Genomic DNA, 14464 nt, shown 5'->3' with positions numbered 1-14464 from the left:
AAGGTGTTGTGGCGAATCGCCCAATCCCAGACTCTGAGAGCTTCCTGGCAGAGGGAGGCCGATCCCGTGCCCCCCTGCTTGTTGACATAATACATGGCGACCTGGTTGTCCGTGCGAATGAGGACCACCAGTTCATGAAGCAGATGTTGAAAAGCTTGAAGAGCATTGAAAATCGCCCTGAGTTCCAGGAGATTGATACGGCACAGCCGGTCCGCACTGGTCCAGAAGCCTTGAGTGCGAAGACCGTCCAGATGAGCTCCCCATGCATAGGTCGAAGAATCGGTCGTGAGAACCTTCTGGTGGGGAGGAGTGTGAAACAGCAAACCTCTGGATAGATTTGAAGAGATCATCCACCAACGTAGAGACTGCTGAAGAGGAGTGACCAGGATGTGACAAGTCAAAGGATCTGACACCTGTGTCCATTGAGAAGCCAGGGTCCACTGAGGAATTCTGAGGTGAAGTCTGGCAAAAGGAGTCACATGAACCGTGGAGGCCATGTGGCCCAGGAGAACCATCATGTGTCTCGCTGAGATGGACTGGCGAGAAGACACTGACTGACAGAGATGAAGAAGAGCTTCCAGGCGCTGTGGAGGAAGGAATGCTCTGAGTTGGATAGTATCCAGAACCGCCCCGATGAAGGGAAGAGGCTGGGTAGGTTGCAGATGAGATTTTGGGAAGTTGATCTCGAACCCCAGACTCTGCAGGAACCAGATAGTTCTTTGGGTCGCCAAGATGACCCCTGGAGCTGAGGCAGCTTTGATGAGCCAGTCGTCGAGGTATGGAAACACTTGAAGACCATGGTTCCGGAGTGCAGCGGGCCGCCACCATAAGACACTTGGTGAAAACTCTGGGGGACGAGGACAGGCCGAAAGGAAGCACTCGATACTGCAGATGCAGATGTCCCACCCGAAATCTGAGGAATTTGCGAGAGGCCGGATGAATGGGAATGTGAGTGTAGGCCTCTTTTAGATCCAGAGAGCATAACCAGTCGTTCTGCTCGAGGAGGGGGTAGAGAGAAGCTAGGGTCAGCATGCAAAATCTTTCCTTGAACAGGAACTTGTTGAGAACCCTGAGGTCCAGAATAGGATGTAGGTCGCCCGTCTTCTTCGGAACAAGGAAGTACCGGAAGTAAAACCCCCGGTTGTGTTGGTCCACAGGGACCGGCTCGACAGCTCGGAGCCGGAGCAAAGCCTGAGCTTCCTGAAGAAGAAGGGCGGTCTGGGTCAAATTGGAAGGATATTCTCTTGGAGGATGGTCAGGGGGGACCCGATGGAACTGAAGAGAATATCCTTCCCTGATGATGGTAAGGACCCAAAGGTTGGTGGTTATAGCCATCCATCGATGGTAAAAATGATGGAGGCGACCCCCCAATTGGAAAGACAGGGGATAGCAGAACGGTGTTGGTTATGCTCCCTACCAGAGAGTCAAAAAGGCTGAGGAGCCTTGGGAACAGCAGAAGGCTGAGGTTTTTGTTGAGACTTCTGCGGAGGCTGTCTCTTTGCCGGTTGCCTCGCAGCTGGAGCCTGCCTGGGCGTGTAACGCCGTTGGTATATCAAGGGCGGTCGAGAAGGTCGAGACTGAGCAGGTTTAGGCTTTGGACGAAGGATGGACTGGAATGACTTCTCATGGTCCGACAGCTTCTTTGTCACCGTCTCAATGGACTCATCAAACAGATCTGCACCTGGAGGTTTGGGTCCATGTCATTGGTCCGAAGCCAGGCCAAGCGACGCATGGCCACGGAACAGGCAGCAGCCCGTGCCAAGAGCTCAAATGCATCATACGAGGATTGCATCAACTGAAGACGCAGTTGGGATAGCGAGGCGACGACCTCCTCGTATTCAAAACGAGCTTGAGATTCGATGTAAGGCATGAACTTCCGAAGCACAGGAAGGAAGAACTCCAAGTAGGTCGCAAAATGGAAGGTGTAATTGAGAACTCAGTAAGCCATCATCGAGTTCTGGTAGATGCGCCTCCCAAACTTATCCATGGTCCTCCCCTCTCGGCCCGGTGGCACCGAGGCATACACCTGGGACGGGTGAGATCGCTTGAGGGAGGACTCGACCAACAGTGACTGATGGGAGAGCTGGGAGCCCTCAAACCCCTTATGATGCACCGTGCGATATCTGGCATCCAGTTTGTCAAGAACGGCAGGAATGGAGTACGGTGTTTCAAAACAGCGAATGAAGGTTTGGTCGAGGAGCTTGTGGAGAGGCAGGCGAAGAGACTCAGCAGGAGGATGAGGCAGATGCATGGTATCCAGGTACTCCTTGGAGTAGCGGGAACCCGAGTCCAAGGTGATGTCAAGATCATCTGCCATCTGCCGCAGAAAAGATGAAAAAGACATCTGGTCCGCCAACACAGGATGCTGCGACGGACTTGATGAAGTCGATGCCTCCTGATCCAAGGAAACATGGGATCTACAAGGAGAGAACGACCTGTAGGTATCCTCAAACTCCGTGCCCGGAGGAGGGGAGATATCTGAAGAGGGATACCCCACACGAGGAAGCTTCTTCTGAGGCGAGACTGTCGAATGCTTGGACGAATGCCTGGAGCGGTGCCCCTCCCGTCGTCTCGGAGGAGATCTGGAACGACGACGCCCAGACGGCTCCGCAGAGGCCTCCAACGAATAGATGGGGCTGGAGGCCATAGAACGAAGAGGAGGATGGGCCGACGCCTCTCGAGCACCATTCCATGGGTCGAGAGATGGCTTGGCAGGGAAGGGGCTCCAGAAGAAGTCCTCCTGACGACGCCCAGGGCTTCGGCTACCCGAAGATAAATCCCAATTGTCTTCGCCTGAGACGGGGATGGGTTCCAGAGGCGGCATCTCACTAAACAAAGCACGCCTCGTTGAACTGGCGGCCAAGCGTCGATCCTCCTCACCAAGCATTGAGAGCGAGTGGCAAGGCGGAGGAGGAGGGGGCGGCTCGCCCCCACGAGGAGGTTCCGCATGCCCATGCTGGATTGTAGCAATCAACCTGGGCCCCATGGTATTCATGAGCTCGATGAATTGGGCTTCCCGGAGCGACCGCAGCGAAGCTGACAAGGGGGGAGCCGCAGCCAAAGTGGGGCCCCCTGTACGGTCTTCGCGGTCCAGGGTGGTCGAGTGCTTAGCCTTAGAAGTCTTAGGCACCTTAAGAACCACCGGGGGAACGGTCTGAGGAGGTACCTGATCTGAGGAGACCGAAGGAGGCGGGGGTCGAAGCCAGAACGAAGGAGGCCGGCTTCAAAAGACCCGATGCAGCAGGAGTAGATGATGACTTCGCAGGTAAAGGCGAAGCGCTGGTCGAAGTCGAAGGTTCCTTGGAAGCTTCCATCGCGAACATCGACTCCCACAGGAAACAGCGACGTTTGAAAGCACGTGCTGTTAGAGTGGAACAAGGCCGGCACGATTTCGGAAGATGTTCAGGCCTGAGACACTGTAAACAGTGTCAATGCGGGTCCCTCAACGAAATCGCGCGCTGGCACTTGATACACTTTTTAAAACCAGTAATAGGCCAGGACATAGGCCGAAAAAGCTCCGCCGCAAGATCGAAGCAGCAGGGCCTCAGCCATGCAGCCGACCCGGTCGAATCTTCGGAAAAAAATTTAAAAAAAAAAAAAAATAAGAAAACGACAGAATAAAACACACGATTAAGAGAAATTAAACTCAAAACCGCGGCACTAGAAGGCAAGAACACGGGTTCACTCGACGCAGAGAGTTGAAGCAAACTTCTCAGCTCCGCGGAAAGAAAAGAACTGAGGAGACACGCCCGGTGCATCGGGCGGGAAGGCACTCGCGCATGCGCGGTGCGGGCATCTCGAAACTTCTGAAGTTTCTTCAAGCAAGTATGCTTGTGAGACGTCCGCATCGGGGCTCTGTCGGATGACATCACCCACTAGTGAGAATACCTGCCTGCTTGTCCTGGGATAATTGATTTTTCCTAGGAGAATTTCTTTCTTGTTACAGATCCTACAGTTCTCATCCTAGCCATTCCCTGACCTTCTACACTTCATTCTGAGGGGATCTTGACTTCTTCCAATGACTCTTCAGGCTTTCTCATGAGGGGGAAGATGCTATAATTCAGGATGCTTGCAACTTTGCATCCTCCTCAGGTTTCCGGTTCGTTCTTGGAGTCTCTATGTTTTGTGTTTCCCTTTTAAGTGTTACTGGTCTTCAGGGCAGTTCTTGTAGTTCTTCAGGAACTAAGGAACATTGTTCCACTTACTGCATGGTGCCCAAGACGGGGGCATTGGGCAGGCTGGATCCCATTCTGCTGAATTAGTTTCTCAGGGTTACACATTTCTGCAGAAAAACTGGGAGAATATTTATATTTTCACTATGGACTCCGAATCGGCACTAGGTTTGCTTGCCTCTCTTGGAGCAGCGCTTTCGGTTTTAGCACATGCCATTTCGCCTACCCAAGGCTTCACGAACATTTTAGAAAATGTGGGCAGTGGTACCATTTTGGCACTTCCAGGCAATTCACCTACTTTCTTCTTGACTGACTGCTTGATTCGGACGTCTCCCAGTCAGGCCATTTGACTGACACGAAAAGGGTGGTTTCTTTTCCTCAGTTCTTTGGACGTGAATCTTCAAATTTGCACAGCGCTCTTTTCTTCTGTACTATTTATAGGTATATCAGGGAGATGTTTTTATTCATATAGGAGAGAAATGTGTTTCTTCCCAGAGACTAGGGTGATGGGTCACAGTCTCAAATTTGCATTCTAATTTGGTCACCATGACCAAGAGTATGGGATTCTGTACAGGTTCTAGGATCCATGTTGCTGACTCCACCGGGAACTTCGGCTTGCTTTCCCATTATAACGCTACAGCAGTTGCTTTTGTTCCGGTGGTTCCCGGTATCTCAGGGCTCCAATTATTTGGTAGGCTCCTCAAGCATCGCTCTGTATGATTTGGTGGCTCAGCGAGATTTCTCTTTTCAAAGGCATACCTCAGTCTTTGCTGGACTAGCTCATGGTCACCAAATATCTCGGGCTGTCGGGTTGGGGGCTCAGTGCCTCCCATCCACAGCTCCAGGAGTCTGGTCTTAAGAGGCAACTCAGTACTTGTTCATTCTTCTACTCTGGAGCATGGTCAGGCAACCTTTCTGGAGCTTCAGACCATTCTTCTGGAATGACGCTGAAGGTCTTGTCAGTCAGTATTATGATGGGGTTATTTCTCTACAGCCTGGGCAGTAGGTGATGTACTCAGTTGGTGGGTAAAGTTGTTGTTCTACTTCAATGGGTGGACCCTCATCTTCCTCTTCTGTTGGCAGATCATTTTATGGGTCAGGAAAAGAGTTTGGAAAGACTTTCTCTCCGCAAAATCTGAGCATGGCCCATTTATTGTATGCTACAGTGTACAGCTGTAACATACAATAAATGGGCCATGCTCAGATTTTGTGTATGCTCTAGAAAGTGTAAATGTTAGTAATAGTGAAATCTTCTACATCCTGGATATTGAGAATTTTGGCTCAGGCATTCCAGCTCTTTTTATGGAAGATCTCCTGGAACTAGACCTCATGGCCTCGTCTCGAAATTCTAAGCTTCCTAGCTTCTTCGGCGGGCATAGGGAGTGGGAGTCAGAGGGGGTAGCAGCGTGGCTTCTTTCTCGCCTCTGGTTTCTCTTTTTTCAGTGTTTTCCCCTGGCTGATGATGGCTTGGATTTGCCATCTCAAGCTCGCTTTCAGGGCACAGTATTTGTAGAATCTATGGATTGGCTGCGCTATCCTTGCTATGCAGATCTGATGAGTCTTTCGACAGCCGGACTGTTGAGTTTCCTGATATCTCCGGATTTGCTCACTTAGGGTCCGATCAACATGGATATTCATACTACTTTGGTATTACGACCTAGCTTTTGAAAAGTTATGGCTGACGTGTAAGGGTTATGCGAAGCAGGTTGTTTCTTCTCTTATCCAGGCAATACAGACGTCTTCACCTGAGGTTTCTGCTTCCTTTGGAGGTTTTTCCTTTCTTGGATACTTCTCAACATTTGCACCCTTCCAGAGTTCTTTTTTGGAACAAGTGTATTGCCAAGGGCTTAGCATTCAATTCCTTTCAGCTTCAAGTGCCATTCTTAGCTTGTTACAAGGGCTAGGTATATTGCTCTTCACTTACTTATCAGCTTCATGTAGTTCAGTTCCTAAGCGGAGTACAGTATATTCGTACACCTCTTAGAAAGCCCTGCCGGAGTACAGTCTTAAGGTACTTCTTTGCAGTTTACTGAAGGCTTCATTTCATCCTTGTCTTTTGAGACTCTAAAGGGCTGTGCCTTTGAACACAGGGTTTCTTGTGGCCATGGCTTCAGCTCGGCAGTTTTCTGAGTTGCAGGCCTTGTTTGGTGGGGATTCCTATTACTGATTTACAAAATCTGGGATGTCAGTTCGGACGGTATCACAATTTCTTTCTAAGAAGAGTCATCCTTTCTTTTATGACACTCTCACTTTTCCTTCCTTCTTCCTGGGAGGAGAAATGGGGAGACGTGCTTTTCTTCACTGCATTTTTTGAAAGTGCATAGCGTTCTCCGCGAGCTAGGTTTCTAACAACTTTTAGTTGTTTAGATCACCTTTTTTGTATTCTTCAAGGGACACCTCAAACGTATGGTGGCGTCCAAAGCCTCCATCGCTCGATGGGTCCAGGAGGACATTCTTGACGCTTGCTTGATGGCAGGGAAGCGGTTGGCGAAAGAACTTCATGACCATTCCGCCAGAGCGATGGCTACTTCTTGGACTCGGTCCAGAGGTTTTTTCCTTGGAGGAGTTTTGTCTCGCAGCTACTTGGTCTTCCGAGAGTGCTATATTTCAGCATTACCGGTTGGATGTGGGGGCGCATGCGGTGGATGCATTTAGTGCTTCAGTTGTTGCGGAGGCGGCGTTTGCTTCCCACCCAGATTGAGGATTGCTTTGCTACATCCCATTGGTCTCTGGATTCATCTGCTGCTGTTGCTACGGAAGGAAAAATTATGTTCTTACCTGTTAATTTTCTTTCCTTTAGATGCAGCAGATGAATTAGGGCCCCACCCTTTCTGGATATTGTCTGTCGGTTTTTTCTTTTGCAACTTTCAAAGTTTGTTATTATTGATGGTTGTATTCTGTATTATTGCCTTTTGAGATTTGTTATGGGAAGGAAGTTTTTTACATGCTATGCCTATTGATGGTTATGGATGCTTGGGCAAGGAGCTATACTGAAGATACAGGAGGAGTGCGAGCCAATAGGACCACCTGTTAATCAGTTTCTCTATCTCCGCCTGCTGGTAGATGTGTGCTATTCCCATTGGTCTCTGGATTCATCTGCTGCATCTAAAGGAAAGAAAATGTACAGGTAAGAACATTATTTTTTCGTACATAGTGGCCCCATTTCAGGCAAATCTATGTTTAAGTGGAGCCAGTTATGGAGAAAAATCCCATGAGACGATTTTTCATATTTTTATAGCCAAAAAATCCCTCAAGAAGCCCAAATTATTTTTAAAGTTTCAAAATTTGAGACAGCCACACCATTGTTAATGAAATTGCATTGGCTGCTAGCAAAACCACATATTATCTTTAAACTAGGTTCTTTAGTTTTCCTGATTTTGTATGGCTATGCTCCTAGCTATATAGTTCTGCTTATTGATCTACCAGATAGAAATTTGAGTCCAGAATGAAAGGAGTTTTTATTTTTGCACTATCCAAACCCTAGGAAGATGGTTTACAAAAAAATATATTTCTGGTAACAATCTCATATCAGACTACAAGTTGTTGGAATGAGTTACACATACAATAAGACATTAGACAAATTGTAGTAAATTTTGGAAATTGCTGAAGACCTATCTTTTTAGGATATATCTAATCTAATCTAATCTTCTATTTGTGTGTCGCACATACCTATTCAGGCTCTAGGTGACATTCAGAGAGGGGTTGAAAGGGGATCAGGAGGAGGGACTAAAAGGGGTCTTGAAAGGGGGAGAGAGTAAGAGGGGCAAGAAATCATAGTTGTCTAGGAGCTCATCTAGTGAAAGAGGTGGAAAGATTCATTTCTGAGAAGTCAAGTAGGTTCAGCTGTCAAAGAAGAAGGTTTTCAGTTTTTTCCAGAATGTTGTATGTTTAGTTTCTTTTCTGATCATTTCTGGCAGGTTATCCCATGGGTTTCTTTAAATTCAATTTTATAATTTTACAAGAAAGTACATCTTGCATATAATAATACAGCAGGAATAAATGTTCAACATCACATTTTGCCAAAGATAAAGAAAAATATACAGAAATGCTTTCTTAGTCCACAAAAAGAACTATTAAGGGGGGGGGGGGTTAAGCAGGTAAATAAGAAGTTAGTCAATCATGCTAAAAAAAGGTACCATAAAAGGCTATAATATAACAAATTCTGCATTCTAAAGGTTATCCCATGTTTTGATTCCTATGAATGTAAGCATGGAGTGGAACAAACGCCTGTAATGGAGATTTTTCGTGGAAGGTAGATTCAACTGTATTCTGTTTATGAGTCTCCTGGAGGTAGACCAGGCCGTTGAGAATAGTTGGGTGAGAGGAGTGGCTGAGTTTCCATGGATTATGTGGTGTAGGATGCATGATGTTTTGAAGAATATTCGCGATGAAATTGATAGCCAGTGTAATTGTTAGAGGTAGGCTGAGATCGAATCATATTTCTAATCTGATCTAATGCTTAGTTTTGTATACCGAGATTTCAATCCAGGAAAGCTCGACTCGGTTTACAATGATTAAGTTAGGCTAGTAAAGGCATATAGAAAGTTATCAGAAAGATTAGTTTCCAAAATGTTTAGTAAACAGAATAGTTTTCAAAGATAAATCTCACAGCTGTGTTCTGAATGATCTGCAGTTTGTGAACTAGAGAGGAGTTGATCCCCAAGTATGCTGAGTTGCAGTAGTCCAGCTGGGGTAGTACCATCAGCTGGACAATCAGAGCAAAATGATGTTGGTGGAAGTATGGCTTAATAAGTCTTAGTTGGCGCATAGTGAAGATGGTTTTTTTCGAGAGGCTGGAGATTTGAGGATCCATTGTGCGTGTGTCATCCAGAATGATGCCAAGTACTTTTGAGGATTTCTCTATTGCGAAGGTGGTACTGGATTGAAGATTAATGCTTGTCGGGGCATTCTGCTGAGCGGTATGGAAACAGATGGCTTTGGTTTTGGTGGATTTAGTTTAAGTTGCCCAGGTGTGGATGTTTTCAATGTTTGAAATTTTCTCATCTATGTTTGGTTGGTTGTTTATAATAGGGATGAGGAGAAGAATGTCATCTGCATAGGATAGTAAAGTTTTGTCTTCTATTTTAATGTTTCAAAGTGAGCTCATGAAAAGGTTGAAAAGGATGGGGGATAATGGGGAGCCTTGCGGAACTCCACAGAATGCTTTCCAGGGTTTGGAGAATACTCCTTCCTTTTTAACTGTGTACTCTCTATTTTGTAGAAAGTCTAAACCAGTCTAACATAGCTCCTGAAGTTCCAATTTCAGATAGTTTGGTTATAAGCAAATGATGGTCTACCAAGTCAAAGGCAGCGGAAATATCAAACTGGAGTAGTATTGCTCGATGGCCAATACTTAGTAGTTGTTTTACTTTGGTGATTAGGGTGATGATAAGGAGTTCTGTGCTGTGTTGCTTTCTGAATCCATATTGGGATGGGTGAAGGCATGAATGTAGCTCAATATGAGAGGCTAGTTGTTTGCTTACATGGGTTTCAAGGATTTTTGTTAGAACAGAGATGCCAGCGATAGGCCGGTAGTTTGAAGTTTTGGAAAAGTCTGCTGTTGAAGTTTTCAGTATGGGTGTGAGAGCAATTTTGCCCATTTAGGAGGTTAGTGAGCCAGGCTATGATTTGGGGGGGGGAATAGCTTACAGTAGGTAAGCGGAGCAGTTGTCAAGAGGACTACTGTGCGTAGAGAGTTTTGATACAAGTGTTTTGGTATCGTGGTTGGTAAGTTCAGTGAACATATGTGGTTCTGGATAATTTTATTTGTTTTTTATTGCTAGTTCTGTAATGATTCTGGGCAAAGAAATGTCAAAATGTAAATGTTGAAATATGAACCCCTTCATTCACCCATTTCAAGACCTGGCTAAATGAACACTTTGATAAAATTTATACATTCCTCAGAGGTGAAGCAAAAACCAATGGGGATTAAAAAAAATAAAAAATAAAAATACGTGTATTCCTAAACTGTAAATGGGAAACATGTATAATGTTTTGGCCCAACTAAACCAAACTCCTAAGACACCCGTTTCAAATATGTGCATTCCAGGCTTCTACTTGCATTTAAACTTCCAACTATATACTTAAATGGTGCCTATATCCACATGTAGAAGCTGCATAAAGCTTTTAAATTGATCTTCAGAGGGTACTACACTAAAGCAGAAAGCAAATCAGGGAAGAGTATGGTGCAGTGGTTAAAGCTATAGCCTCAGCACCTTGCGATTCTGGGTTCAAACTCACACTGCGCTTTGTGACCCTGCGCAAGTCACTTAATCCCCCCCCCCATTGCCCCAGGTACATTAGATAGTGAGCCCACTGGGACAGACAGGAAAAAATGCTTGAGTACCTGAATAAATTCAAGTAAACTGTTCTGAGCTCCCCTGGGAGAACGATATAGAAAATTAAATAAATAAAATTACCTTTCTTAAAAAGTTGACTATATCATACCTTGCTTTTGTCAAATAAGGAAAGCTGAGTGGCATCTGCAGGTAATATTTTAGGGGACACAGGAAAGGGTAATGTTGGAAAAGCATCTGGTGCCAATCTTTCTTGAAATCCAGCAGCATAAATCTCTCTTTCCATTCCTATCAATAAATCAGCTGTAGAGCTTGTTTTATCAACCATGATATACACTTTAGAAGGGAAATCCTCTTGAGATTCTGTAGTGGGATAAAAGAGCAATGAATACTGAACCTCAGCAGAAACAGGTAATGGTTATTGCCTCTGAATAACAGTGAATCTAGATATTAGAACTGGCTGTTGGTTATCAACAAAGAACATAAAAGCATAATAAATTAAGGCAGATAAAAACCCTCATTGTCTATGAAATCTGCCCTACAAAGCAGCTCCATGCAGGTTACACTCCTTCATACTTAAATACTGGTATTGCAAACAGGACAGTCAGCAATTTGTCACCTTACCAACCTCATATGGGCAATTATAAATGCTGCAGTTTTGCACACAGTACCAGAACAGAAACTAAGTGTTCAATTTAAACGTGCCTGTATAGTCTTAAAATTTTACATGGACTATTTGTTCCTTTGATGTCTTTATCTCTAAACATCATGAAATCTTCGGACATGAGAACAACTTATATGTATAAGCTCTCTTTTCCATGATTAAGAGGAATAAAGTCCATTAGTAAAATTTCACACTCCTTTCCACACTTACTAACTGTGATATGGAATGGACTACCTCCTCAAATTAGATCATTTTTATCTTTTCAGATCTTTCGTAAAACCTTAAAACCACTATGTTTCATCGCTTTCTAGGCTATGGGCTCCTTTTACTAAGCTGCGTTAGGGCTTTAACACATGGAATAGCGCACGCTACAATGCTGTGCACGCTAGACGCTAACACCAGCATTGAGCTGGTGTTAGTTATAGCCGCGTAGCGCGGGGTTAGCGTGCGCTAATCTGCTGCATACGCTAAAAACGCTAGCGCACCTTAGTAAAAGGAGCCCTAAGACTCCAATGAATGTTAATGGATCTTTGTGATCTAATACTGGTAATATATGTAATACTGGTATATAATACTGGTACTAGTATGTAATCAAGCTCCTACTTTTAGGAGATGATTTGGTATATAAGACTAAAAATTAGATTAGAACAGTAGGCTAATAGTCTGGTTTTATTATTATGGCTGCAGCATAGTCACATTCCTTATCAAGAGATGATTTTTAATTTTTACCATAGGACTCAACGAGTTTTATCTCTTTACCAGGTATCCGTGGAATGCATACCCGTCTGTAAGGCTGTTTCTTTGTACATCTGCTGTAACGGAGACGTTTTAGCCATATCATAGATTTTTCTTTCTTCTTCTGTCATCTTTAGAGGTACTAGTTTTTTACTACAAAATTTACAAAAGATAAGTAAATCTCTGACATTAAAAAGGTTAGTTTAATTTTCAACCCAGTTTTTGGGACAGAATGGTTAAAAATGTCTGTTATGAATATGCATGAGACAGATTTGCATACAATGGAGGAATCACAAGCAAATCTATTTCATGTGTATTCACTGTGATTATGCTGAAAACCAAAATGATTGGGTTCATACTAAGGAATGACTTGAGAATTTCTGGTTTAGTCTGATTTACAACACAGTGATTACAGTATAATCTTGTTATAACGGACTTGCTTATAACGGAACCTCGCCTATAGCGGACGAGGTCCGCTGGTCCCGGCCGTGCACCATTATAAACATACAGAAAATCATCGCATATAGCGAACTTGCATATAATGGACTTTCGGATATAACGGACAACCAATTTGGTCCCCCAGAGCTGCTTTTAGCTGTAGTTTTATTTGCTATAACAGACATGCAGGCTCCGCCTACAAGGCACATGGCATGCCGGTGATATAGTATCAAAATGCAGCCCAGAAAAAAAATGACAGAGTATTTTTCTTTCCAGTACAGTGTTCTGGTTCACAATCACTTCGTGCCATACCAATGTTTTGCTGAGTTTTGTTATTGATGTTGCTGATATGCTTGTGCAGTGACTGTTGTTCATCGATTTACGTTGTTTCAAGTTACCTTAAATAAAGTTTTTTTAAAAATGCAACTCTGGATATAAAAGACCGTTTTTCCAGGTCCCTTGAAGTCGGTTATAACGAGATTATACTGTAAACTAGGGATATGCAGACAAAAAAGATTTTCTGTTTCCTGTTCATTTGCAGGCTTTTTTGTTTTGTTTCATTTTGTTTTATATAATATATTTAGGGTACAACTAAATAACAACAAAACTGATGCAACAGGTTTAAAAATCTAGAAGTAGGGAAGAAATGCTCAAACCTATCCAAAACTAGTTACTGTTTGGCCAGTCCTGAAATAATAATAAGACTACCAGAAATACAAGAGTCAGCTAGATATGGGCAAGATATAGTAGATTATAAAGAGGAAGAATAGTTCCACTCAGAAGGTAGCTGCCTTCCAACCCAAAGATCACATGTTCAAGGCTGGCTTGTACATGATAGTTATTAACAATAGGGAAATGATGCCATAATTTAATTAGAAAGAACTCTGAAATTTGGTGTGGAGGAGGGAGGATCCTGTCCTTTCATGTTAGAATAATTTGGCTACGTTTGAGTATATCTGCTGTTTTGTTTAGGTGATCAAGTTAATCTTTCAATACCTTTACTTTGGCTACTTCATTCTGTCACAGGGTCACTAGCAAAGTTTCTGAAAGCGAAGTTGCTTACCTGTAATGGGGTTCTCCATAGACAGCAGGGGAATGAAGTCATACTTGATGGTTTAGTCGTCAGACTGATCCTGTGTCAGTGCTCTCCCCTAGCAATGGTGGGCCTTTTGACTTACTGAGCATGTGCAGAGATTCCCACCTCTGTTGTGCTACTCCTTCTCATTTCAATTAGTTTCTAGTTCAAGGTGTTACAGTAGAGGAGATAGAGAGGTAAATGTGACTGCATTCCCCTGCTGTCTGTGGAGAACCCCTGTTACAGATAAGCAACTTTGCTTTCTCCATAGACAATGCAGGAACTCTTGATGGTGAGTCTTTAGCTAGGAGTGAAGCTGGGTGGTAGTCAAACTAAGCTGCAAAGAAATTCCATAAGACAGACTGTCCAAAACACATGTCCTGTGCTGAACTTTGGTCCAAGCAGTACTGTTTACTAAAGGTATGTACAGAAGCCCATGTGTCTGCCTTGCATATGTCTTGCAAGGGAATGGATCGAAGATAAGCCACAGAGGACACCACAGCTCAGAGGTGATGAGCATCTATTCTATCTGGTTGCAGGATGCCTATCGTATTATGGCAGAATACTATACAACTGGATATCCATGTAGAAATTATTTTCAGTTCAGTTTTAGACCTAAGCATTCGACAGAATTGTTACTGGTCTCTGTCATAGACACTGTACGTGCAGGTCTGGATCGTGACGAATGTTATTTCATGATTTTGCTGGATGTTTCATCAGTGTTTGACACCATTAATCATCAAATTTTATTGTCTAGGTTGCGTTCTTTGGGTATTGGAGGAACTCTTTGGGAGTGTTTCAGTCATTTTTGGAAAATAGGATGCTTTGTGTGGAGGTAGTTTAGGAGAAGTCCAGTTGGTCCACATTAACTTGTGGTGTTCCCCAAGATTTGGCATTGTCTGCTGTTCTATTTAATATCTATCTACTGCCATTTTGTAAGGAGCTGTGAAAACTCGTGGTCAGTTTTTGTCTATATGCGGATGACATCCAGTTTTTGATTTCCGTGAACAAGTCAATAAATGATGCTGTGAAGGCTCTTAATTGTTTTCAGGTTATTAAGGGCTGAATGCACCAGAATCAGATG

At 44.1% G+C, this 14464-nt stretch overlaps 1 protein-coding gene across 7 annotated transcripts in view; it reads right to left on the bottom strand.

The window, feature by feature from the left end:
- CCDC7 (coiled-coil domain containing 7) overlaps positions 1-14464 on the bottom strand; it is a 730660-nt gene that overhangs the window by 387820 nt on the left and 328376 nt on the right. For all 7 annotated transcript variants that reach the window (XR_004538163.1, XM_033931492.1, XM_033931495.1 and 4 more), the window contains 2 exons: positions 11914-12020; positions 10620-10831 (listed from right to left, as the gene is read on the bottom strand). Coding sequence is in view for 6 of the 7 variants with exons in the window: in XM_033931492.1 (XP_033787383.1) it covers positions 10620-10831; positions 11914-12020 (319 nt within the window). In the remaining variant the exon portion in view is untranslated. The remainder of the gene's footprint in view (positions 1-10619; positions 10832-11913; positions 12021-14464) is intronic.

This window comes from Geotrypetes seraphini, chromosome 2 (assembly GCF_902459505.1).
Source record: "Geotrypetes seraphini chromosome 2, aGeoSer1.1, whole genome shotgun sequence".
Taxonomy (NCBI): Eukaryota; Metazoa; Chordata; class Amphibia; order Gymnophiona; family Dermophiidae; genus Geotrypetes; species Geotrypetes seraphini.
The sequence above is the reverse complement of the archived record's forward strand: the minus strand, read 5'-3'. Positions and strand labels throughout refer to the sequence as shown.